Source organism: Culex quinquefasciatus, chromosome 3, assembly GCF_015732765.1.
Source record: "Culex quinquefasciatus strain JHB chromosome 3, VPISU_Cqui_1.0_pri_paternal, whole genome shotgun sequence".
In the NCBI taxonomy this organism is placed as follows: domain Eukaryota; kingdom Metazoa; phylum Arthropoda; class Insecta; order Diptera; family Culicidae; genus Culex; species Culex quinquefasciatus.
In genome coordinates this window covers 181,990,746-182,018,650 of record NC_051863.1, presented here as the reverse complement: position 1 = coordinate 182,018,650, position 27,905 = coordinate 181,990,746, and the positions used below count along the sequence as shown (strand labels likewise).

General features: G+C 37.5%; 1 protein-coding gene across 14 annotated transcripts in view; it reads right to left on the bottom strand.

Moving 5' to 3' along the window:
* Nucleotides 1-11,970, bottom strand: part of LOC6040746 (gamma-aminobutyric acid receptor subunit beta) — a 144,688-nt gene extending 132,718 nt beyond the window's left edge. For 4 of the 14 annotated variants that reach the window (XM_038263979.1, XM_038263981.1, XM_038263983.1 and 1 more), the window contains exons 1-2: nt 11,737-11,970; nt 9,956-10,839 (exon numbers count right to left, since the gene is read on the bottom strand). In XM_038263979.1, the coding sequence (XP_038119907.1) occupies nt 9,956-10,080 (125 nt within the window). In that variant the 5' untranslated portion in view covers nt 10,081-10,839; nt 11,737-11,970. Of the gene's footprint in view, nt 1-9,955; nt 10,840-11,050; nt 11,438-11,732 lie in introns of those variants that run through there. The other 10 variants (XM_038263973.1, XM_038263982.1, XM_038263970.1 and 7 more) reach the window with 9 other exon arrangements.
* Between the last annotated feature and the right edge of the window lie 15,935 nt (nt 11,971-27,905).

Below are 27,905 nucleotides of genomic sequence, written 5' to 3'. Positions count from 1 at the left end.
TCTGGTTTTTTTTTGTTTATTATTGACATTGTTATTTCCATATATTTTGATGATTTATTGTTTTTTATTTTTAGTTCTGAACCTGTTCTACATCTTCTAATTATAATCTTAATTGGGTAGTTCTCTCCGTTTTCGCAAATCTACTTTTCTATGAATTATTTTATTTGAATGAAACTTCGTCCTTGTAATTCCTCTGTCTAAGAAGTCATTTTGCAATTTAGGGAGCTGGTCATGCAAAATGGGTATGTAAATGTATCAAATTCTTTATCTTTTTGCCCTCCTCACTGAGGCAACGCTATAATTCTGCTCTAAAAATGAACTTTTCACAGAAAGCTCGTAGACCCACCTTCATGTTTACCTATATCAGAATCGAAAACTGAACAAATATGTGCGTGTGTGTGTGTGTGTGTGTGTGTGTGTGTGTGTGTGTGACAAAAATTCTCACTGAGTTTTCTCAAAACTGGCTGAACTAATTTTGGTCAAACCAGTTGCATTTGGTTTGGTTTAAGGTCCTTTACGCACTTATTGAATTTTATAAAGTTTCTATAAGTAGTTCAAAAGTTATGTATAAAAAATGTTTTTTGTATTTATTCGTATGTTAGATAAGTGATCGGAAATCGACTCATATACCATCATGGTTAGGTAATTGATTTTTTTTAATTGTCGCGAGCCCACTATGGGGTTTCAGGCGGCCATAAATCGAAAAACCGACATACTCTAATTATTTTTTTGGTATTTTTTTTCGAAAATAAACATTCTAACTAAGAAAAATCCGGAGTTTGAAAGTGGTAGGTTCAAAATTCACTGAATTGAGAGGTGGATTTTAACTCAAGAAAAAGGGGAGGGAGATTGAACGTAAACCAGAAACTTTAACATAGCATAAACCGCCATTCCGTGCATCAAATAGACAGAGCAAGAATATTAAAATTCACCACTTTAATGCATGTGACCTCAAATATATGAAAAAATCGAAAATTAAACTTTTTTTTTTGGAAAAATATCACATTTCATTTGTTTTCATTATACGAAGTACAAACAACACAAAAAAGTCACAAAAAAGCAAAAAAATATTTTTGGCCGCTCGCTTATATGGAAATACCCCATAGTGGAGCCGGATCTCACCTAAGTGTATTAAAACTATGCCAGATCCTTCATCCGACCCATTGAGAATCTGGCAACCCTGTCTAAAGTTGTGCCCACTAAAGTCATATTTATGTTCTTTTTGGAAGCCGGATCACTTAAATGTATTTAAACTATGTCCAGATCCATTTTACTTTGGTTAATTAATCGAAACACCTTTCCAACGAGTCTAAAACATTAAAGATCTGGTAACCCTGTCTCGAATTTTGACCTCTTAAGTGATATTTGTGTAATTTTTTATTGCGGATTTTAAGAAAAACTAGATGAAATTTGTGTCGAAAACCATCGAATCATCGATTGTTGGTAAATAGTGAGGAAGGCATCAACGACATAGGTGGATTTAGTTAGTTTTTTTTTCACTAAAAGTCGAATTCCCAAAATATTTGTTTTTTTTTTAATTTTCAAATTTTTCTGAGGACTAAGAAGAAGAATACATCTTTTGAGCCAATCGGGGTCCGGAAATACATTTTTTGAAAAAAATATGTTTTTGAAAATATCGAAAAAAAAACATTTGAAAATCGCTTCAAAACCCCGAATCAAATTTGCAAGAACTCAACATTTTTTTAAATGTACTGTTCTTAAGTTAATTCCGCTTTTGAGTGTGTGTTTGCAATTTTTTTTTCGTGTGTTTGCATTTTAAAAATATTTAAAATATTTTTTTTTAAATACTAAAAAAAACACATACGATTTTTTCAACTGAGGAAATTTTATAATTTTTTTAATCTTTGGAGTTTTTCTAAGTACATATAACCTAACTGACCAGTTTCTTTTTCAACTAAAGATTCCTAGAAAAGCATTGGTTTGATTTTCAATATTAAAATATTAAACTGTTGTGAAATTTTCTGATCTTTTCAACAAACAAAAAATCTAAATTTTAAAACCAGGTTTATATTTTGAAAAAGGTCTACAAATAATTATTTTTTCTCAATTCATATTTTAGACGAAATCAATAAATCGTGGAATTATTTGCAAAAATCTAATGAACCCTCCTTAGTTTGGTGTTTCTTAATTTTTCCAGTACATTTTTAGCACTTTTGAATATACATTTTCGATTTTTTCGTTTTTTTTTTGCTTTTTTAAAATACTTAAAGTATACAGTTATTTGAGAAAAATATTTTTGGAAAACTGAAAAAAAAATCCTTAAATTATAACTTTGAGTCTGCCGTGGCAAATTAGATTTCAAGCTTTTTCCCAAAATTTCCTTTTAAAAATTAGGAGGCAAAAAAATTTTTATACAGAAATTTAAATTTTCATTGCCAAATCGATCAATAGTTTCAAAATGGTTTCATTGAACAAAACATGCTCTAAAGTATATTTTTTCTCATTAAAAAAAGGTTCAACAAAATCCCTCCATTTTCATGAGCGATACAGTGGCTTGTTAAAAACCTTCACAATTAAAACACAAAAAAAAATTAATTTATGGAAGAACACAACATTATTTGTAGAATGCATAATATTTATTATTTTTTAAATCATCTACAGTCATTAATCATATTTGGAACAGTTTACAGATCTGCCAATGTTTAACAAATCATAGACATGGACTTGCTGTACATTTTTATGTTTTATATCAAGTTTTTAAAGAAAAACATTGACCCTTGAAATCCACAAATTCGGATCACTTTTTTCTTACGATGTGAACAAACTTTTTTTTTTCTCTCCAGGAGTACACATTTTTTAGAAAAAAAAATACTTCACACTCTGAAACCAATAAAACTCATGCTAAGTGATGTTTTAAACATGGTCTGATAACTTTTTTTGTGAAAATATCAATTAAATTTAGGTGTTCCACAATTGGGTACTAAAGCCCTATGTCAATTTTTATGTAAAACGGTAAAAAACACGATTAAAAACCATTTCTGAACACTTTTTTTCATTTTAACGCAACAAATTTTTTTGACAAGACAACATTTTTTCGATGGATCAACTATGGTCCCCTTGGAACGAGCTGTCAAGTAGGAGCTTTTCTGTCATGAAGGATCGCGAGGTTAATTTTTCAAAATTGATTTAAAAATCCATTTTAAACTCTTTGTGGTTGAACAAAGGGTCATTGTACTCAGAAAAATAAGCTTTATCGCTGTAAACAATAATATCAGCAATCTAAGCTTCATTTTAGGACCCAATTGTGGGAGGCACAATAACATCCCACAGTTATGGAACAGGCAATTTGGAGGCAGTGTTTTGCTGCTCTGGATAAAATAGTTTTGAAATGAGTTTTTTTTGTTCAAACAGTACTATTTTACTAGTAAAATAGGAAGAGAATGTTCAAATAGATAAATATAAATCTTTTCATTTGTGAAATTGCCTGCAACCTGCAACAAAAGTGTTTTAAGTTTGTATTTTTCTGGAAGTTATTTTATAACTGTTTTTAATTTTCTTCTGAATGATATTATTAAAGTGGTTAAATATAGTTTGAATTCAACGAGTTATTTTACTAGACGTAAACAAACAATCAACCACGTTTCCCCTGCCAAATCGTAATGAAGTGATTCGCCATGAATTGCCACAATCGAAATCGGCTGATAATGCCGTTTTCGGTCGATCGAAGTCACGCAACGCGCCCAAACCAACAAACTAATGCTTGTCGTTGAGAATGACACAAGCACACGCAAAAGAGAGTTCCTCGAGGACTATCGAGGCCTCTGCCAATCCCAAACTCCCCATCCAATTATCCGCACCTCTTCGAGGAGCCGCCCCAAATCCCAAAACATGTCGGCAATGACGTCATGCCACCCGACTATGCTGGTGTTGGTGTGATCGCGTGAGTGTGTGTGTGTGTGTGAGTTTGTGGTCATTTTCTCCACTTCTTGAAGGGGGGTGGGGGGTATTTAGGCACTTGCGGACAAATGGTCCTGTGCCGATACTGCACAAACTGCCACTACTCACACCGAATATAGGTCATCGTAGTGGCCTCGTGGCCAGTGGAAAGCGAGTTTGTCACGTTCTGGCCGCACCACAAAAAGCCCCTTCCCCCTCCCTGCCCTCCTCCAACGGACCGGAACGGAAACAAGAAAGCTCAGCAGGAAGTGTGTGAGTGTGGAGTTGCACACGTTTTCATGGAGTTCGTGTGCTATTTTGCTGGCCCGCGTGGTCAGTTCTGGAATGCTTTGGGGGAAATGCTATACGTGAGCGATCTTGCACGCATTTGGTGGTTTTGGGGAATCGGGATTGAGTTTGTCACGAAACGGAGATTTTTGGACTTCTTGTGAGTGGACATTTTGGTCATTATTGACGTGCTGTTTTGTTGAAAACAGTTGGGAAATGAATGTAAATAGAACCTCAAATTCTACGAACAAGCATTTCTTAATTCTTCTTTCAAAAAACTTGGTAGATTGCAGGACTTTAAAGTTTTTGTTTCTATGTTTCAAATTTAATTCCTCCGATCAAAAACATTCAGCTTAAATCCCCTTGACACTGTCTCACCCCGTATTTGCTGATAGCCTTGGTCACCGAGTCTCGCGACCAGCGCCAACGCCCCGTCGAAATGACGAATTTCGAGCGAACGCGATGACCGATTGACACGCTTTCGCACGCTGGCGCCTTGTCCAAATAGTACCGTGCTCTATTCGGGTGGAAACTTGGAGTGGGTGGCCGAGCCGGCACTTAATTAGGTGAGTTCTTTCGCGTGGTGGCGTGTCCACTTTGAGGTGGTCAGTAAATATGCTTTACTGCATTTAGGTTTCAGATGATTCCCATGGGGTGGGGTCAACAGCAAAGTCGAATTAGGCAAATTTATAGCCACGTTGCATTTTGCGGTTCAATAAACAGTTTGTAGGTACGACTGGTTGGCGAGAACGTGCTCAATTTTATGGTTATTTGTGAACAACTGGAAAAGTGAGTAATTGGGAGGAAATGTCACGCAATTTGTTCAATTTTAAAACATTTTGAAACATTGTTGGGGAAGTTTTGCCTTCCTCACTGAGGTCCTGCTCTAAAAATGAACATTTCGGAAAAAGGTCGTAGACCTACCTTCACGTATACTCAGACTAAGAATCGAAACCTGAACAAATCAATGTCAAACAGTTCAGGGAATGTTTAAACACTAAAATGAAAAACTTGCCATGATAATCCATATAAGATTGATCAGATAAGTATTTTTGTCAAGAAGTTCAAAAATTCAAAGAAAACCAATGTTTTCATAATTCTGAATTATAAAAATTCATCTTTGTAAACGATGTTTGTTTAAAACTGTGATGTTTTTTGCATGGATATTATTATTTCATTTTGTTTTCAACTTTTTTGTGTCATGAATCCATTTCAGTAACTTTAATTTCTTTTTCATTTAAAATTGTATGAAATCGAATCGTTTATGAAACAACTTTGTTGTAAAATTTATTCAATAATGCTTTTTTTATTCAATTGTTGAAACTATGGCTTTAATTTAAATTTATATATTTTTTATATTAGGTACACTTAAAAGATCAATCAAAATCAAACCATCCACATTAACGACCCCCGGGTCTTTTGTGGTCTCTATTGCAAGTTTCTGCTCGAACCTAGGAGTCCGAAGGCTTGAATGGGGAGAGCACCCAAAACTCTTTCTACTCCAAGGAACCTTCCACCCCAGTGTTTGAGCTGACGACCTTCGGATTGCGAGTCCAACCGCCGCCAGCGATTCCACCGGAGTAGGCTTGGTTTGGTGTGTTGTTTGTACTTATGGCATGGAGACGACTCCTACACCTGGAATGACTTAACGGCCTAACAACCAAGGCCGGGACCGACATTTTACTTCCTCATCCGATGGAAGGTACACTTAAAAGATAATGAAAAGTTAATGAATATAGTTCTCTTGATTTAAAAATCTTAATATCAGAAATACTATAAAAATAAATCGGAAATCAAAGTATAGTGCCATCTCGTTTTTGCCAACACTTTTTTGTCAAATAAAAAAAAATGAAGTCAGTCTCATTCATCTGGCGTTTTTGGCGAAAGGAAAGGTTTCAAGAAGTCGATTTGCTAACAACGGGATGCACAAATGTAATAATATTGGGGTAATTCTCAGCCAACTCACAGAGCAGTAGAAATTTTGTAATTGTCTGTTCTATATCTTTGTAGAACATTATTACACTCTAAAAAATAACCCTGCATAGTTAGAAAAAACACGAAATTTTAAAATGAAAAATTTTGTTCTAAATGAAAAAAATGACCCTTCTGGGTCAATGTAGATTCGAAAATTTAATGTATTTCCCTTAAAATGACATGTTCCAAATTTTTTACAGTCGAGTAACGGAAAATGGCAGAGTTTTTTAAAACTTTCTCAGTGTTTTTCTCGACGAAAAATACGTTTTTTCCCGATTTCGTGTGAGTTGGTAGAGCATTACCCATTGTCATTTTTTACAGTATTTTTTCATTAGGCCGATGCTAATATTTTTCAAAGTTTTTGTCCTGGGAGCAAAAAAATGAAAAAAATATAAAAGTTTGAATAACATAGTTTCAACATTTAAATGCAAAAAGTGTTTTAAAATGCATTTTGCACTAGTTCAGTGTTTTGCAATCATTAGTTTTTAAAAAAAGTAGGATTTGACGAAAACATCGAAAATTTTTCAAAGTTCTAAAGATGTTTAAATCAACCCAAAAATGCTAAAAATAATTTTAAACGCAGGGTAATGCATTTTGCACCAATTTCAGCTGATTGCACTTAAATTTTTAATTTCTAATGAAATTTTGAAGTGTTTTGGAAATTTTTTTTTTGCCTCCTGATTTTTTGGGGTGACAAAAACTTTAAATAAAATTTGTACCAGCCTTAGTTGCTCATAATTAATGAAAGACAAAATCTAACGAAAAATATCTGGTCAATATTTTTGTCTAACTGTATCTGAATGCAAATGCAAATACCCACAGTTTTATTTTTTTATCTATTACTGACATAAATCTTGGCTGGCTAATTGTAAAAATGTAACAATATTTGGTTGTTTAAAAAATAAAAACTCACAAAAAATATTATATGAAATCTCTATTATTTTCTAAAGTTCTGATATTGCTTCCCGGAATTCGCGTATATAATGTTCTAAAAAACTGATGATTGCAAAATATCAAATATATTTTGTTAAATACTCACAAAATGTATTTAAAATATTGAACAAATATTTAGAAACGGATTCAAGAAACTTTTAAAAACATAGCTGGGGCAAGTGTACCATATGAATTTTTAGTATGGAAAAAATACGAATTGCTGCAGCAACATATTTTATTATGAAAAAAAAAAAAAATACAAAAAAGTTCTTAAAAACTGATAAACTATTGTTTAACAAATTGTCCATACACGATATAATAATACAGTCGACTCTCTGGCTGTCGATCTTCTCGATATCAATAATTCTCCATCTATCGATGAATTCTTCAGCCCCTTCAATCTGCATACTTCAATTATCTTCATTCCTCGATAATTTCCCTTGCTTGAAGGATCTCTTCCTCGACGGTCCCTTGGATTCTGTTTGCTTTAAAAATCTCTTCCGGTTGTCAATAATTTCACTTTCTCATGGCTTGCATAGACATTTTTCTTGGCGAAACGAAGCTTTGAAGGGTGTTTAACATTAGTTTGTTTTTGTTTGCTGGACGTTGCCATGATTCTCTCCCATAGCTGGGTATCAAGAAAAAAAAATCAATCGAGTCTTCATTTTGCATTGTTCTGTAAACTGATGATTCTCTTCCTCGACGGTCCCTTGGATATTGACAACCAGAGAGTCGACTGTATCATGAAAATTTACTATTTATCATCCAAGTAAAATTTTTTTTCGTAAAAACGGTCGATTTTTTAGTAAAATATTATTTTTTAATTCTAAAATGAAAGAAACTTTTTAAATACATCCTAATCTGATGTATCTAAATGATAATAGCTCAATTGTTAGTAAATCAGCATGTTTTTTCATGCATTGTTCGTCTTGCCCCAACGGGTTGTTCGTTTTGCGTAGTTGAGTAAAACGTACGAAAAATAAAATCAATTTTTTACATAAAAAAAGATTTTTTTAAAAACTTGTTCTATCAAAGTCTCAGTCTCAGGAATAAGATGATTCTAAAAAAATCCGAAAGATTTTTTAACGTTTTTAATGGGTTATAACGAGCATTTCCTTAGCTTGTTACACTTGCCCCACTTTCCCCTAAATCAACGTATTCATTTTGTTTTTTATTAACCTCGTTCTAACGTTTTTACCTTAAGGCACAAGGTGGTTGCGAAAAATTCCAGTATTTGTACTACTCCATGAAAGGAAAACACTGGTTATGGATATCAAAATAAAATACTGGTAAAAGAACTCAATTTAAGCCAGATGACCAGATGAAAAAATAAAAAAGCATAAAAATGGAAATCATGACCCGTGACAATAACAATTGAATGATAAAAGTGTTTTAAAATGCAGTTTACACCTGGCCTGTTGTTTTGCAATCATTGGTTTTCAATATATCTAAGTATTGATCAAATTGTTTTTTTTTCGTCAAAAAAAACTTTTTACTATACTGTGCTACGGTATTTCACATTTTTTTTGCAATTCTATTGTGAAACTAGATGCTTGACATAAAATTCCATTGAAAAAGCAATTTCGGAATTAGCAAAAAACTATGTAAGCAACTCGTTGCAAAACTTGATTTTTTTTCAGTACTCGTCATACTTATCCAACCCGGTAATCTTAGTTGGATAAATGTACGACTCGTGCTGAAAAAATCTTCTTTTTTTAACTCGTTGCATAAACTTCTATTAAATGAACTCAAACCTATTAAAAAATGATAATAAACACAGGGAAATGCATTTTAGAATGTTTTCATCAGATTGCACTAAAAATTCCGATAACATTTTGAAGTTTTTTAGCGTAAATAGTTTAGGGGTCAACCTAAGCTCGACAATCTAAAACAGCCTTACCTTTTAAAAAGACATATGAGTAAACTTCATTATTTTAAAGAATATTGCATATTTAAACAACATTAAATAACAAATTGTTGATTCTAGTTGAAAATCTTTGTATCTAATGGCTCAGGAGCCAGGGTTCGAATGAGTCTTACTAGATTGTTTTTTTTTTTAATTTATCCAGTTTTAGCAATATCGTTGTTTTGCAAAATTAAAATCAATTCATGTTTCCCAAATGATTTTTTTACATATATATAAATCCATGTGAAAAATTAGGCAAAACTTCCAATAAAGCTTTTTGTTATTGTGCAATTGATGAAAATTGTATTTAAAAATTAAAGATGGCCAACAAGATTAAAGGATCATATTGATATGTTAAGTTCAATATTCAAACGGAACGGGTTTTAAACCAAACACTTTGATACCATCATCATGGGTGGCATTGGGTCATACAAAAAAGCCGAAATTTGTATGAGCCAACCTCACCTTCCCAGACTTAATGTCACCGCTGGTGACGATCTATGACGATAAGCTTTAAAGAAGAGATATAAGTTAAAGCGTTTGCCTTTAAAAAATACATTGAAGAATGTGAATTCATGTGAAGTTGTGAATCTTATCCCTTTATCTTACAGGCCAAATTTAGCCCAACCACCCGAGAGGGCACCCCCAGCAGTCCCACAGAACAACACCGTTCCGCGACTAGATTCCGCACGAGGTAATTCGGGCCCCAAAAGCCCATCTCCGTCCATTCCACACCTAATGGTGGTGGACCCGCAGCGGTGCCCGAATCGTTCCAGGCTTGGCGGGTCCAAATCGAACAACCCCGGACTCGCTCCCGCTCTCTCGCGAGAGAGGCGCCGCTCGCTCTCACGCACCGTTTTACACCCCAGCGGGCGCGTTGCTGTAAGCAACGCCCCAGTAAGGTTCGTGAACCAACGAGCTTAAAAATTGCGTGAACATTTGTTCACACCGACTTACCCCGCGAGCACGTACGGCGGCGTCCTATTTATAGTCTGAGGCAGGAACAGGGCCAGGTTAAGTGTCAGTATGAGGACACCTAACGAGGGGCTCCTGACGTGCGGCACTTCGATATCCAGCGACATCCTGGCGGCGGCGATTACGACGATTCCGGGACGTTCCGTACGGGTGTGGAAACGCTTGTTGTAATGTTCCGTTTGCGTTTGCGGTTTGGTTGGTTGTATGCGCGCGCGAGAGTGCTTAGGTTACTTCAATTCTCGGGTGTTTTACCCCTCGTTCGGGACGACGACTTCCGCGTTGTTGGTTTCTGTTGTTGTTGTTGTTTTGTTGGAAAATTGTGAGGTAAAAGCTGGATGTTGCCGTTGCTAATTTAAGTGCTCATCGCTGCTGCTCCTCTCATCTCATACCTCACGCACTCGCACGCACTCACGCACTCTCTCGTGTTGTTCTTGTTGTCGGCGCCTAGCCTCCGTTTTCCCTTTCTCCTCGCACACACGCACACCCGACTTAAAGAGCACTTTTTTTCCTCCTTCTTCTCTTCCTTCTTCGCTTCGCCGTCTTCTGCTGCGTCACTTCTTCTTGGGCGACCTCCTGTTTCGGTGTTTCTTCTACGGCCTTCTTCTACTCGGGAGGTTTTTTTTCTGCTCCCCGTTTCGTTTCGTTTCGTTTGCTTGCACACTGAGCTCGCTCTCGCGCACACTCTCGTCGACTGCTGCTGCTGCTGCTGTGTGTGTTGGTCACCCCAATTTCTTCTTCTTCGTCGGCAAGTTGTTCATTTCACCGAGCAAATTTTCGCATTGCTAGTATATTGATGGCACCGAATCGTCCTACGCTGCTGCTACTACTTCTGCTTCTGCTTGCCGAATACATTTTCTCCTGGTATCCTAATGGGTGGGGTGGGAGGAGGAGGAGGAGGGGGTTTGGGAAATCGGTGAAGGTCGAGGGAGGTGGAAGGGGGAGGTTAAGAAAAGAACAAGAATGAAAATCTGGCTCCTGGAGCGAAAACTGGGCTGAAAGCTCGATGCACTGTGGAATCACACGTTCCGCGAACTTTGGCACAGGTTCCGCGGGGTCCTGCGGCCACCAGTACCACACCTTTAAGCACACATGCACACACACGAACACAAGCACTGGAACACAAATTCACAAGTCTTCAGCCGAAGAAAAAAAAAACGGCAAGTCCAGGGTCCTACACCTTAGTCAGTCCTGGGCTGCGTAGATTCCGGAACCCGTCGGATGGTCCCGTCCGCCCCTTAACGGGGACAGCTCTAGCTGCGATTCCGGCGCACTTTCGCTTCACTGCTGGCCCTGCACCGCAAACCGTCCCAAATTTTATGTAATTTCATTTCGCGAACGAAAACAACAGCCATATCTGGCTGGATTTCTATCTCAGACTAGAATATTTTGGGTGGGACACACAAAAAACTACACACTCGCGGAAAACTCGCTCTCCTGCTCTCATCGCATAAAAGCTCGCTCCCGCGCCGAGAGAGCGGAAGCTTTTCCTCAGTGGCACCTGCGCGCTCCCCAAGCTCGCTCCAAGCTCAGCAAAAAAAAAAGAAGCGTGTGTCCTTTTTCCCCCCTCGTACTGACTACTGTGTGCGAAGGTCCAGGGGTCCCGTCGCACACGCACCTTCGGCTATCGATCTGCGCTCGGAAAATTGGCCATCACACACACACACTCCCTTCTTCAGCTTCTTCTTCACTCGCGAAACGATTTGCCTTCAAAGTCCTCGCCCAGGAAACCTCGAGGAGAAAAAAAACCCTCAAATCTCACTCACTGGCACCACACTAGAGCTAGCTGGTTCTTTTCGCCTGGACGACGACGACGCCTCGGAAGCAGTACCTGCTCCGCCCGGGAGCACGGATCTGGTCCAGCACTACTAGCACTTTGCAGTTGCTGCTGCTGCTGCTGGTTGTCCTCCGCCTCCGTGGTGGGTGCAGCAGCATTTGGCCGTTCTGCGTTCCATTCGCGGGAGCTTTTCTCGTACGACTGAGCCGAGGTGGGCTGCTGAAGCTGGCTGGCTGGCCAGGGCCCCGGTACCGATCGTCGGGAAAATTTTGAGACTCTGAGAGGAGCTTTTCCTCTCTTTTTTCGGTGTGGTTGGGAGAGCGCGAGAGAGAGTTAGAGTGAAGGCAAAAAAGAGAGTGAGCGAGTCCTTGCAAGGGGGTGGGAGGAGAGGAAAAGCTGAATGAGGGTGGTGGTGGTGGAAAAAGGAGACGGAGGAATATGATTACCTTTATACGCGAAATGGCACGGAGATTGGTGAAGGAGGAGGGGGTGCTTTTTTTTGGGAGGATGAGGGTTTGGTCGGGCTTGTCAGCTCTGTACCGCGGTTCATAGTGCGGGAAGGATGCGTGGTCAAAACGGGCTCAAATTATGTTTTGGGAGTGAAAAATCTTGTTCACTCCAACGTTTCTTAAATTTCTATTAATCGATTATTTGTGTAGCTTTTCGTTTGTAAAAATGATATAATTTAATCAATTTTCAGTTTATTGAGTATTTTGAACTTGGTTTGCATAACCTAAAAAACTGAACTTTTCATGACATTATAAATTTCCGAAAGAAAACTTGGCGTATAATTCACCAAAGTCAGCACAAAAACGCAAGTTTTATTGATTTAGAGATATTCGTATATAAGTTAGTTTAATGATAAATCAGGTTATTCGAATGTTTCTTAAGATTTTTAAATAATGTTTTGTTTCGTATTTGTTACCAAATCTAATCTAATCTAATCTAATTCAATCTAATCTAATCTAATCTAATCTAATCTAATCTAATCTAATCTAATCTAATCTAATCTAATCTAATCTAATCTAATCTAATCTAATCTAATCTAATCTAATCTAATCTAATCTAATCTAATCTAATCTAATCTAATCTAATCTAATCTAATCTAATCAGACCCTAGCGCAGCCAATCTTTCGAAGGGATCCTGGAGAGTGCCTTAGGTTAGATGACGCCTAGCGCTCTTCTTGTCATTTATTAACATTTGCAGTGCGCCATTGCATCGGAATGCATTGAAACATCACAAGCGTTAAAGCAGCCAGGCCTACTGCGTAAAGCCGTATCGCAGAGATGACTCGTAATTGGGTTGAGTTTGAGCACGGAGTGTTCGAACAACAACACAATTCTGAATCCACAGGGGAGGAAGAAGCGTGGGGACACACCACCATACGCTCCGAGATTAGGTTGTATTCGTTGGGAGCACCATGCTAAGAAGGTTTGGTACTCCGGGACCCTCTGGGATGGGACATTGTATTTCCACGAATGCCCTGGACACTATGTGCCGTGGTTAAAGCGCCACAACTCGCTCTTTTGTTTCGTATTTGTTACCAAAAAAAAAAAAAATCTGAAGCACTGTACAACGAAAGTTCACGAAAATTCTACAATATATTTTCTTTTCCTGTCCTTCTGGAGAAACGAAACGGCCTACTTTTCACAAAAAAATAACAGAATGGAAAATTTATACCTTTCAATACCAGTGCTGAAAAGTTCTTATCTTCAGCACTGTAATGGATGCTGAAAAGTTAATATTTTCAACACTTGTATCGATAAGTAAAATTTTCCCTAATTTTTTATATTGAACGGACAAAAAATTTGACAAAAAAATCAATTTTAGGAACATTTATTTTATTTATCCAACTCGGTAAACCTCGTAACTTATTTTTGCAACTTGTTGCATAAACTACTAATGATCGATCCCAGACATGCTTAATTTAAATTTAAATTTTTCAGTTTCCTGAAAAAAATATTTTTTTACTCCTGATTTTTCCGAACGATTTTGAGAGAGAGGAGGGTGGTGTGGTATTTAGAAAACTTTGAAAAATATCTGCAATGGGCTTATTATTTCATCATTTCATCTAAAAATGAGAGTTCTGCGAACCCATTATAGACAAATTTGAGTGATGTATTTCATGTTACGAAAACCATTTTGTCAATGTTTCATCACGGCCATTTTGGTCGCCATCTTGGATTTAAAATTTCCTAATCACTTTAGAGCATTTTTGTGGTCTTTACTGTAACGATACTTCTGTGCTCTCTTGTACTAAGCTTGCTAGTTTTCCTATCTAGTTCGCATAAGAGAGCACAGAGGCATCGGTATAGCAATTCTACGTCAAACCAGCAAGTCTTAAATCAAAAGTGCTCTGATTTGGCGTTTAGGTTACCTCCCTTGTTAAAATAGGGAGGTTAATTTGTTTTTCAAAAAAATATTGTTTTGAGCTAAACCAAATTTTAGCTGACGGCTTTTCAAAAAAGTGACTAGTAAAGCTTTTAAGGAAAAATAGTAAGAAATAATAAAAATTGAATATTGTCCGATTTCCTGACCCGGGAATTTTAAAAAATCAAGCAAAAGATTACATTTTCTGTGAATACAAAGAGACGAGTTGTTCCTTTTAATTCCGCTATATATTTTTAATATCTTGACAGATACGTATTTCGTCTACTACTTGCAGACTTTATCAGTGTTCTGTTCTCGACTGAAGGTTCATCGCTGGTGTATCCGTATTTGTAGTTACTGTAGGTACTACCTCCTCGTTCTTCTTTTGTGCCTGTATAAGTAACAGCTTAAACAGCCACCTTGAGCCGTTACCTGAATCCTTGTTGAGTAAACGTTTGTTGCCTGCCTTGAAGATTTCCAAACTTTCGGCGACAGCCAGCTTCGATGGGTTTGTGATGTGTCTTAAGATGACCGCGTCGCTAGTTGTGATGTTATGTTTTTCCTCGATGATGTGTTCTGTTACTGCTGACCTGAAATGGGGGACAAATCCTTTCCGTTTTTCCTCCTTGGCAATTTTGACATATGTGTTTATATGCTCATCCAACCTGGTTTGCAGCAATCTCTTAGTTTGTCCAATGTAGCTCATATCACAGTGGCCGCAGGATACCTCGTAGATGCCGGGTTTGCCTAAAGTCGGTTGGGGTCTTTCGTTGAACCTAAGATGGATTCCAATTGGCTGTTTCTACTGCTGAACACTAAATCGATGCCAAATTTAGCCAGTTTTTGTCGTAAAGGGCGCGTTATCCTGTAGTCGAATTCTACTGCTGCTCTTCGTAGTGGTTCTACTGATGGCGTAAGGGTTGTGAGTGAAGTTCTGTGGAGTTTTCTTTCCTTCTTATCGATGATTGCTTGGATAGTTGTTCTGCTGTAACCGTTGATTTCCGCTGTTTCAAATATGTACTCCAATTCTTTCTGTTTTCCTGCTTCGCTGAGGGGTAAAGTTGTCATCCTATGTATGAAATAATGATATGCTGCCATTTTATGTTGGAATGAATGGTTTGACGTGGATGGGATTGTTCTTCTGGTGTTTGTTGGCTTCCTGTAGATCTCGAAAGAAAACGAAGATGGGCAACCTGGTTCTCTTAAGATCAGGATGTCTAAGAAAGGTAACTTTCCTTCGACTTCCATTTCGTAAGTGAACTTGATGCTCCTGCGTGCACTGTTTATGGTGTCCAGTACCGTTGTTAGTGAATCCCTTTTGATGATGCAGAAGATGTCATCTACGTATCTCCACCAACGTTCTGGTAGTAGGTTTTTGGTTTGTAGTTCGTGTTCCAAAGCTGCCATATAAACATCGCTCAGGAACGGGGACAGTGGGTTACCCATCGATGCTCCCATCCTCTGTTGATAGATGCAATCCCTGAACTGGAAGTAGCTCTGTTCCATGCATAATTTGACGAATGTTATATACTGGATCGTTTTTTGTATCCATGGCTCTCCCTCGTATTGTGATTGCAGCCAATCCCGTAAAGTTCCTATTGCGTTGTTTACTGATATGCTTGGGAACAGTGCTGTTACGTCGAAGGAAACCATTATTTCATCCTCAGCTATCGGTCCCGACTCTAAGAGCTCCTTTGTGAACACCAGCGAGCTGATGATCGAACGGCTCGGGAAGGGTTTCGGCATACGCTTGAATTCCTCGACAAGCCACTTTGCGATCCGACTGGTTGGGGCATCCACTGCTGAAATGATTTCTCGCATCTCGTTGCCTGGTTTATGCACTTTAGGTAGTGCTTTAATCCTTGGTAGAGTTGGGTTCGGTACTCTCAACGATTTTGCAGATTTCCCAACTGATTTCAAAAGGCCTGCACATTCTTTGATGGTGTTCTCTACTTTGTTGACCATATCGTTTAGCGTGTATCCTCGTTGTAGTGAATATTTTTCCCTGTTTCCGAGTTTCTCAAGAAGTTCCTTGTCGTATTCGTCCCGGTCCATGATTACTACCCGGTTTCCTTTGTCCGCTTTTAGGTAGTACACAGGTTTCTCCTTGAGTTCCTTTACTACTCGTACTTCGGCGTTGTCCTGTTGTTTTGTTGTTGCTTCTCGTATTAATTTGGATACCGTCATCCTGACGCTGTTGATTTGTGCTGGAAGGAGCGGGGGAGGTTTTGTCTGTTTTTCATCGATGCTTTTAGCATTGATAACAGTTTCGATGTCGATAACAATGTTTTCCAGGTTTGGTTTTGATGATACCGCGTACTTAAGACCTTTGTTGAGTAAAGTTAACTGTTCTTCTGAAAAAGTTTCAGAAGAACGATTAACAACGAACACTTCTAATCTAATCTAATCTAATCTAATCTAACACAAACGCAGCCAGTCCGATGAAAGCATGCTGGAAAGTCTTGTGATTAGATTACGCCCCAAGCACTTTTCTTGTCATTATTAATAATTGCAGTACATCCGAGAACACCCGAAAATGTAATGCAAAAATTAAAGCGGCCAGCCCTACTGCGTTGTGTTTACCGCAGAGAGGATTCTGAGAACGGATCACATTTCACAGAATCTACAGGGAGGAAGGATGCGTGGACATACCGTACCAAACGCTCCGATTTATAGTTGCATTGGTGTTATGTGGAGTGTGTGTGAAGTGTAATAATATATAATTTACAATTTATACAGTTTATCATTTGTCATATAAAAATTTACCTTCGGTTCTTGCTGAAATATTAAAAATTGTATAAAAATTAAATAAGATAGGATGGATCATTAAAGTATAGAACCAGGGTAATAAAGGACAGCGAATGACCAAGCAGGTTAAAGCTGCCAGAAATAAATGAATTAACAACAACCACATGGTAATAAAGATTATTTAAAACTAAAAGAGCGCAAAGAAGAATCAAAGAAAGAAAAAGAAGAGGAAAAAGAAATTTAGAATGTTTTTTTTCTGAAAAGGATGCATTGCACTGCTGACTTCCATCAGTAAAACTTTTGGAACATATTCAAAGACTTGCCCCTTGAGCTCTTCCTTCGCATGACCAACACTATCGTTTAGGTTCAAATCTTAAAGCAAAAACACTGTTTGTGGACAGCTAAATCCCCGAATTGGCTCGCTATGTAATTTTAAACTAACAGCCTTTGATTGCAGTTGACAAAAACATCTCTTTTTTTCCTTCACTGGCACACTGTTATAAAGTCTGCAGCTTTATGTAAAGTCTGTATATACTCATTGTTCCCTTATGAAATAATACCCTCCCTGTCAAACACGAACAGCAGAATCCATCTCTTGGCATTCATGAACCGCCACCACTACATAAGCAATCAAGCCAAAGCCTGCTTGGCGGCGGGAGCACGATCGAAAGCGGCGAGCACACACACACAAGCAAGCAGCCTGTGCTCCGTTCATCGCTGCTGCTTCCTGCAACTGCGCCCCCATTGCACCTGACCAGATTTTGGGAACCTGAATCTTCCCCTGAAGCTAGGACAACTGGGTGCCAAACTCCACGTAAACACTCCGAAACGTTGGCCTTTCTCAATCTCTTCCGCCAACCACATCACACTAACACAATCGCAAATCACTGCATAAACACGAGGCTGAAGCTAGTTCCGACTCAAAACCTCGACGAAAAATCGGATTCCAGACCGCATCAAGCCGAAAACCGGTGACACCCCGTTCATAACACAGCTGTCGGTAAGCTCAGAGTCAATTATGCACAACTTTCGGGGAAAATCGTAAAAAATAACACTCAAAACACGCGCACGAAAAAAATCGAACCGCACTCGACCAGAAGCGAACCGCGACCTTTCATTGAAATCGATTAACAACGAACACTTCTAAGGGTTTAACTACCCGGCATCTACGAGGTATCCTGCGGCCACTGTGATATGAGCTACATTGGACAAACTAAGAGATTGCTGCAAACCAGGTTGGATGAGCATATAAACACATATGTCGAAATTGCCAAGGAGGAAAAAACGGAAAGGATTTGTCCCCCATTTCAGGTCAGCAATAACCGAACACATCATCGAGGAAAAACATAACATCACAACTAGCGACACGGTCATCTTAAGACACATCACAAACCCATCGAAGCTGGCTGTCGCCGAAAGTTTGGAAATCTTCATGGCAGGCTCAACGTGGCTGTTTAAGCTGTTACCTATACAGGCACAAAAGAAGAACGAGGAGGTAGTACCTATAGTAACTACAAATACGGATACACCAGCGATGAACCTTCAGTCGAGAACAGAACACTGATGAAGTCTGCAAGTAGTAGACGAAATACGTATCTGTCAAGATATTAAAAATATATAGCGGAATTAAAAGGAACAACTCGTCTCTTTGTATTCACAGTAATGCATTCTGCTAAAACGCTCAACCAAACCACAATTACATTTTCTTTACTTTTTGGTACCAATATTCTATTCTTAATAAACTTTTTGGCTTTTCTGAAAATTTTATCTAAAAGATTTAATTTAACGTCTGAAGCATCCAAAGCTGGGGATAGCTCTTGCTTACGTGTTGGGCAACAGAAAATACGATATTATGTAAGGCTGGTACAAATATTTTTAAAAGTTTTTGTCACCCCCCCCCTTCAAAATTGGCCCGAAAAATCAGGGGGCAAAAAAAAATATTTTTACAATAAACTTCAAAATTTCCATGAAAATTCAAGCGCAACCAGCTGAAATCAAATTAAAATACATTCTTCTGCGTTTAAAATCATTTTTAGCACGTTTGGGTTTATTAAAAAATCTTATGATTTTTTGAAAATTTTCGATGCAAAATCTTTTTTTTCGATAAAATTTTTGTTTTTGTCAGATCTTAGATTTTTTGAAAACTAATGATTGCAAAACAACTGAACTAGTGTAAAATGCATTTTAAAACACTTTTTTCATTTAAATGTGAAGACTATGGCTTGTTATTTAAATTTTTATATTTTTTTATTTTTTTGCCCCCCCCCTTGACCAAGGCCAGGGCCGAGGGACAAAAACTTTTTTAAATATTTGCATCGGCCTAATGAAAATAAATAATAACTTTTTTGATGAGCTTTCAAATAAAGAATTGCACAATTATAAAAAAGTTTAAATTAGGAATGTTGAAAAATGTGATGTAGGAATAAGCATGTAATTTCTCTTCAATTCACATTTATTTTATGACACATAATCTGTCGACAATCCAATTTCATTGTGATTTCTCGAAAAAGGCATTTGTAGTTAAAAACAACACGAAAAGTTACATATTTAGGATGCTCATTTTCATTTCTTTTGTGTCGCTGTTTGTGTGCTTGGGTGCGCGGTTATTATAAATAGGTGAAGGGATTTTATTAAATGATCATTATATTGCATTATTATATTCAATTGATTATATAATCACACTATATTTTACACTGAACACATTATACAAAACACATATGAAACTGTAAACTGGAGCGTTTGGTACGGTATGTCCACGCATCCTTCCTCCCCTGTAGATTCTGTGAAATGTGATCCGTTCTCAGAATCCTCTCTGCGGTAAACACAACGTAGTAGGGCTGGCCGCTTTAATTTTTGCATTACATTTTCGGGTGTTCTCGGATGTACTGCAATTATTAATAATGACAAGAAAAGTGCTTGTGGCGTAATCTAATCACAAGACTTTCCAGCATGCTTTCATCGGACTGGCTGCGTTTGTGTTAGATTAGATTAGATTAGACACGAAAAGTTACATATTTAGGATATATTCATCGTCTAAATATTTTGTTCAAGTGTGAAACTAGTAATACCTGTCCTTGAAAAGTTATTAAAAAGTCACAATTTCTGTATGATTTTTATTTATTAATTTTGTAAAGAATTGGTAAACATTGGCAAATGAGTAGCATTTCAACTTTATGTGAATTTTTAATATTTGAAGTTATTGTTGTTTTGAATTCTTTTTTCTGGCAGCTCTAACTTTCTTGATCATTTGCTGCCCTATAGCAATTCTTTGCGAAATAGATCTTTTTTATAATTTTATTTTTTTTAAATAATGTTGTAGGTATGAATAAGGACTACATTAAAAAAGAACGATACGCGGTAATAATTTTTTGGTGATTTTCAATTTCAATTTAAATCACTGAAACTTGATTTGCAAAAAACACTATATTTATTTTCATTTTTTTATATGTTTAAGGGGACATAAAATACCAACTTTTCACAAATATCTCAAATGCGCAAAAATGTATTTGTCCGAGTAATTATTTTTTAAATCAATACTGATTAAAAAAATCTAAATATTGGTTGCAAAAATTTTTCAACTGCATTTTTCGATGTAAAATCGAATTTGCAATCATTTAATTTTTTAATATTAGTGCCTGTGTTTGTCCACTTTTGAAAAAGCATATTTTCGAAAAGCTGAGAAAATTCTCTTTATTTTGCTATTTAGAATTTTGTTGATACCTCTGTTAGTTGCTGAGATATTGCCATGCAATGGTTGAAAATCAGGAAAATTGATGTTTTCTAAGTCTCACCCAAACAACCCACCATTTTCTAATGTCGATATCTCAGCAACTGATGGTCCGATTTTCAATGTTTAAACATGAAACAACTTTTCAACAAATATTTTTTACAAAAGTGCAAACATGAGCACTAATTTTAAATTGTGAATCACTGCGTCTATTTTCAAAACAGTTACCTAAAAATTGCTATCACTTGAAAACGGTGCGCTCGAAATTTCACTAGAGTACTTTTTGATTGCAAAATTCAACCGGCTCCGTGGCTTAATGGTTACGTCTTCTGTCTCACAAGCAGAAGGTTCAGGGATCAAATCCCAGTCGGTACCTTTGAAATTTGGAATCAGGAATTTGAACTTTGAATATAAACAAAAACGAAATTGAATTAGGTGGGATTCGAACTCACACCTCTGGATTGGTGGTCTGGGACGCTAAGCAGTCGGCCATCAGAAGGTTTACACTCTATCAGTGAATTGATCCGTAGTGTTGAAACATGTTAATCTTCCCATATTAAATACGCGCTGATCCCTGATTTGCCTGAGGGGATTGGAAGTCTAAATATAGATCGAGTTTTCTTCAGATGCTTGCTTCTATGTTTAAGCGGGGCCGAGCAATGCCCAACGACCTCGGAATTGGACCGCAAGGAGCTCTGTCATTCTGAAATGGGTCGTGGAAGCAACGCGAGGGCTATCACCATCTAATACCCGGGACTGATATAAGCTGTATCAGCATTCGACATATACAAAGTCTGATACAAAGTATACTTTCCCATAATATCGCTACCGGTTAGCGGGTTTTGGATTGGACCACACACAGTACTTTTTGATTGCAAATTCAATTTCACATCTAAAAATGAAGTTGAAAAAATTTCGCGACCAATATTTCGATTTTTTGAAAAAAATATGTATTGATTCAAAAATTCATAACTCGGTCAATGTTTTTTGCATATTCTGGAAATTTCTGGAAATTTTGCATTTGATTTTCCCTTAAACATATCATAAAATAAAAATTGTGTTTTTTTTGCAAATCGACCAATATTTAGTGACAAAAAGTGAAATTAAAAATCACAAAACAAATCCGTGTATCATATTTTCAGTGCAGTCCTTATCCATACCTACAACTTTGCCGAAGACACATTTTTCAGATTTCGGTACATTGATTGATCTTAAAGCACCATGCGTCTCCAACAAAATGTACTGGGAACTTTTTCCTATGGAGAAGCATTAGAAAAAAATATATCTCAGAATTTAGAAAAATGATGTTCATTACTTTTTGATATGTTACGTGAAACATGCTGAAAAAATAATAAAAAAATATTTTCAGTTGTAGTCTTGTTAAGTCCCGAGACCTTGAAATCAGCAAATACAAGTTTATTTTGTTCTAATAAGTACTCAGCAATGTTTTTAAACCTTCTTTATATTCTTCTAAGTACTGCAACGTAGTGAGTAGTAGTTTTTGCGAAAATCGTCGAAAAACGCAATTCTTTGAACACTCTATTTCGACTAGGTACACCCTAAAAGCCAAACACAAAAATATGGGGCGGATTAGTTTTGGCCTAAGAGGCAGTATTTGTAAATATTGCTCGGTTTGTTCTAGAGGTCGTATCGAGGTACTCCGATTTGGATGAAACTTTCCGCGTTTGTTTGTCTATACATGAGATGAACTCATGCCAAATATGAGCCCTCTACGACAAAGGGAAGTGGGTAAAACGGGCTTTGAAATTTGAGGTCCAAAAAACCTAAAAAATCTTAAAATTGCTCGCATTTCCGTAAAACTTCATCAATTCCAACTCTCTTTGATGCATTCGAAAGGTCTTTTGAAGCACTTCAAAATGTGCCATAGACATCCAGGATTGGTTCGACTTTTTCTCTTAGCTTTTGCAAATTACTGTCAAAAATTGATTTTTTTAAAACCTTAATATCTTTTTGCAACAGCCTCCAACACCCATACTCCCATAGGTCAAAAGATAGGTAATAACATGGACTATAAGCCTACGGTGTTAACTTTTTGGCCAATCGCGGTTTTTCTCATAGTTTTTCGATTTTTCTGGAACAAACATTTTACAACGTTAGTTTTTGCCCTGTAGGCCGCCATAGCGGTACTTTTTGGTCTCAATTTTGTCATATTCGGAATCCTCGGACAATTTCACGTAAGTTAGTAATATTGGAGTTGTAAATTTGATTTAAATAAAAAATAATTAAATAAAACGTTTTTGAAAAAAGAAATAGATCTTATTCACCCTATAATCAATACGTCAAATGCTGTATCAAGTAGGCGAAAACCTGTTTTACCCCTAATCCAACAAATTGTTAAAAAATATTTTAATTCATTCTAAATGGCAATTTTTCCAATCAAATTTACAACTCCAATACTTCTAACTTACGTGAAATTGTCCGAGGATTCCGAATATGACAAAATTGAGACCAAAAAGTGCCGCTATGGCGGCCTACAGGGCAAAAACTAACGTTGTAAAATGTTTGTTCTAGAAACATCGAAAAACTATGAGAAAAACTGCGATTGGCCAAAAAGTTAACACCGCAGGCTTATAGTCCATGTTATTACCTATCTTTTGACCTATGGGAGTATGGGTGTTGGAGGCTGTTGCAAAAAGATATTAAGGTTTTAAAAAAATCATTTTTTGACAGTAATTTGCAAAAGCTAAGAGAAAAATTCGAACCAATCCTGGATGTCTATGGCACATTTTGAAGTGCTTCAAAAGATCTTTCGAATGCATCAAAGAGAATTGGAATTGATGAAGTTTTACGGAAATGCGAGCAATTTTAATATTTTTTAGGTTTTTTGGACCTCAAACTTCAATGCCCGTTTTACCCCACTTCCCTTTGTCGTAGAGGGCTCATATTTGGCATGAGTTCATCTCATGTATAAACAAACAAACGCTGAAAGTTTCATCCAAATCGGAGCACCTCGATACGACCTGTTACACATTGGTGAAAAACTCGCTCCTAAGAAATTTGGGTCCTGGTGGATTGATTAGAATTGCTGTTTTTTTTTTAATTCAGAGATTATAGCTGTGTTCTTTTCTTTAAAAATATTGCTTTTTGTTGCTATGCATATAGTGAAGCTATTATTGTTTATTTTGTAGATTGTGGACACAGGTCACGAAAATCAGGTTTGTGTATTGCTTGCAACTAAAATTAAAAAATAATATTACAAACTTTTATACTTTGTATTATCCATGCAGAACAATCTAATATCCAAAACCAGCAAGTAAAGAAAACACAATGCAAGTCTATCCCACTCACGTGTTAAGTTTGCACGAGATAAAAACTGAGGTGGAAATCATCTAGTTTTGTAGAACAAAGTACTGATATTTTGCAGCTTATGAAAATAAAAGTGATGAAACGAAATGCAATGTGATTGACTCAATTGGATTTAAAAAGATTAAATTAAAACCCTAGCAGACGGAAATATCTTGGGAATAATTTTTTTTTATATTTGAAAATACTAGACCATTAACATTTTATGTTATTTATAACAAGATTTGTTATTCGTCGTTATGAATTTTTTGTTATTGGATTGTTATTGTAATAACAGACTAATAACACTTTTAGTTATTCTTCGAATAAATCTTTGTTATTATTTTTTTGGTATTTTAAAAACTAATCCGATTATCCACAAAACAGTTGGAGGAATTCTTCCATAACAAAAAATGTTATTCCCAAGTTGTTTTGGCTTTCAACCAATATCAGACCAATAACAAATTTGGTTATGATAACATAAACTGTTATTAAACTCTTATGCAAAAAATGATTTTTCAAAGATATTCCATAAAGCTTTTTGTTATTTTAACAGTATTTGTTATTGAAATGGCATGAATTTTTGTTATTACCGTCTGCCTGGGAAACCATTAAGAAAAGTTTAAAATTTAGGAGTAATATAATTGCTATTTATTGCTATGTAACTGGTCATTTGTCATTATGGTTTTTTTAGTAGTTCTGGATCTATCACAAAGTTTTCAATGGACAGATCTTTGCAAGTAATTATTAAATTTTCAGTAATACAGATTTCTCTATTTTTTTTTTACTTGGAGAAAATCATTTCCCATTATCGTGAGTAACGTTTTTCAAATTGGGAAACACGAAGAAATACATATGCACCATGTTATTATTCGATTTTTTCGTGGTTTCGTAAATGTTTATACACGATTATTTTAATATTTTTTTGTGGTCATTATATATTAAAAAAATATTCCATCAAATTTCTTCATGTTTCATGTAATGTTTTCTCGTTTCAGTTTTAAACCACCACCCCACCACTGTGCGGCATCCGTTTTCCCGGCAGAAAGGGATGAAATATCGTGTCAAAATCTCGGTGCTTCGTCGCCTCCACTCCTTCGGCCAGAAGAACAGGCCAAAAGACACCAGCAGCAGCGGAGGGTCAGACCACGAAACGAAGAAAGCAGCCGGAAGTAATGAGAGAAATGTGGTCCTGGAGTTGTACCACCTGCCTGACAGCTTTTTTTTTTCTTTTTGGGGGAAAGCTTTCAGGAATTGGGTAATCGAGAGGAGAATGGAAATTTCAAAGAGCCGCGCACCAAGCCAACCGGTGGAGTTCGAGGAACGGGGAGGGAGAGGTGGTACCTACCCGAAAGGATAAGAACGGTTTCAATTGCCTGCAATAAGGAAGTAATTACTGTCCTCTTCCTTAGGACATGTAACCGGGGCTCGTTTGGAGTGGGGGCTGTTGCGACATAATGGGACCGAGTTTTGGGAATAAATATTGTCTTTCCATTGTTGGAAGTAGTTTGATTAGATTGCTAATTGAGTCGTACTCGTACTGTTAGAATTAGAATTGACATCGTGGGGGTTTTTGGTGTCTTTGCCAAAAGGTTCTTACGACTTGGTCTTTTGGAAGACATTAGGCAAGGGACAAAAGCGTTATGCTTGCTTTAGCAGGAAAGTTAGTGTTTCGGTTTATGCGGCAAAGGGTTTTTACTTGAAATGTTATCTTTGTATTTTTTTAAAGGATTACATTAATTATCGATTTTCGTTCTATTTTATTTTCGTAAATAATGTGTTGTATTTAAAAAATCTTTAAATGCAGGTCTAAGGATGTCCAGGGTGAAAAAGAGACATTGTTCACTTATCACTAGCTGAAGTTAGCATGGTACATTTACATTAATAAGTTTATGGAAAAGCATTAGACAAAGTTCTTTTACTTTTCAGATAAATTATATTGTGAAATTTCATGCTGAACAACATTTCTGGTGAGCATATCGTTGCATCGTTAAGGGTTAACTCATCTCAAGCTGCTGGGAACGCTTCGAAAAAGTTTACTATTTCTCAGAACCACCCTTTCTTCCAACCCAAGTGATAACGACGATGAACCCTCGTTTTCGTCAAGTAGTTGGGTGGAAGGTCCGTGTCCTCGGCAACCTTGAAGCAGTGGCACATCAAACAACTTCCCAGGGACCTGTTTTCGACCCAATCCTACCTCCCCCAAACCAGTCCGGTACCCGCTGCTCGTCCGTGCCAGGCAAGTTTCCGACATCCGAGATGAATTGTACCAAATCTAATTCCCCGTCCCTGCCGTGCCTGCCACCAGGCTTTTCCGAGAAATTCGTTAACAATTTTGCATTTTACGATTTTTTAAGCCGCCCTTGGGGTTCCCTTAGGGAGGGTGGCAGTTTGGCACGGATGGTGTGGGAGGGGGAGTTTCCTTTCTCAATAATTCACACTTGGCCTCCGGGAGGAATTGGGCCACCAGGCACGGCCAGCAACTTTGTAAAAACAATCTTTCTTCCTTTCCTCCATCTTTCTCTCTCTCGCTCTGGGTCCTTTATTCAAAGAAGTCCCTTTCTCTATCTCTCGGCTCAAAAGAAGAGAGCCCCCACACACACTCTTAGTCACTTAGTATACTATACGTATGGCATAAATATCGTCACATCGTCACATTCAGCCAGCCAGCAGATCTTGGCGTGTCTGCACGTGTCTGTGTGTGTGTTTTTGTTGAAAGAAAAGCTTTATACTTTGATATTTATAGTCCCGCTGAAGCGAATAAAAATAAAATATTCATTCATCAAGATTAATTTATGTAATGTAATCATTTCAGCGCCAGATTAAGATATATGCGGAGCAGATTCCTTTCTTCGCGCTGAACAGTGTGGGTGGTGGTGGGAGGGAGAGTCCCGAGATTGCTTCAGGAGTCTGTGGTGGCCGGCGGCCGTGTCGTGCCGGGTGCCGCCAAGACACCGGAAGCCGGACACGGGCCAGGTCGTAGATCGGAAGAAGCTGTAGAGATGCCGGGAAAGCACGTGGCACGAGAAGAATACGGTTGGGCTAGGTTAGGTTTGATTGTTTTGCTGGTGGAAACAGTTCAAGGAGGAGAATTGAATCTCCAATTAGGACTCTGGTCGTCTGAATTTGTCGACTCCTACTCCAACTCCGGGTCAACTCCTCTGTGTCTCTTGTACGAAGCATGCTGTAATTTATATCTAGTTCTATCCTTCACCCGAAACTGGGCAGCGTAAGTCCGAGAGAATAATGGCCTCGAGACGAGAGAATAGTGGTACCATTTACGGACACAGAGAAACAGCTCGAGATGGGCGAGATATTTATTTTCTCGAGGTTCATTCGTCAAAACAAAACCAAAAGTGTCGACAACGGGAATCGAACCAGAGACCTTTGACATACTAACCCGTTGACTTAACTACCTCGGCCACCACAGCTTTGTGAACTAGGTTTGGTTAGATGTCGATGTATGACACTTGTTGGAGATTTATTGTTTCAATTAACGAATGAACTCATTTGTTATTGTGGTGTGAGTTGGTAGCATAATTCTCTCGATTTTGGCGCTAAGTCCTCAATAAATTTTGAGGGAAAGATTCTCTCGATTCGGAATTTTGGCTGTATCTAAGATGATTATTCAAACCTCTTTAGATGAACACTAAATAAAACTCTTGTGTACTCTTGAACCATTTGTTTTCTCATGATTTTCCAGTAAAAAAATAGTTTTTTTTTTAAACTTTTTATAGTGTTTTATTTTTTTAAAATTAATTAAAAGTCACAAAACTCCTCCACTCGACAGTGCGATAGAAACACGAGATAGAACTGCGCGCATTTGGTGCACATGGTTCACACTGGTGTCTATGGCAGGCTCAAAGCGTTAGCTATTAGAAAACCCTGCCCGGATGGACGGTGCTGGTGTAAACGGCCCCGCTGTCCCCTCCCTTTTCTTAAGTGGGGGTGCATAATTGTCATAAATTACCACCACTGACTGGTTGCTCGCTCAGGTTCAGAGTTCTGC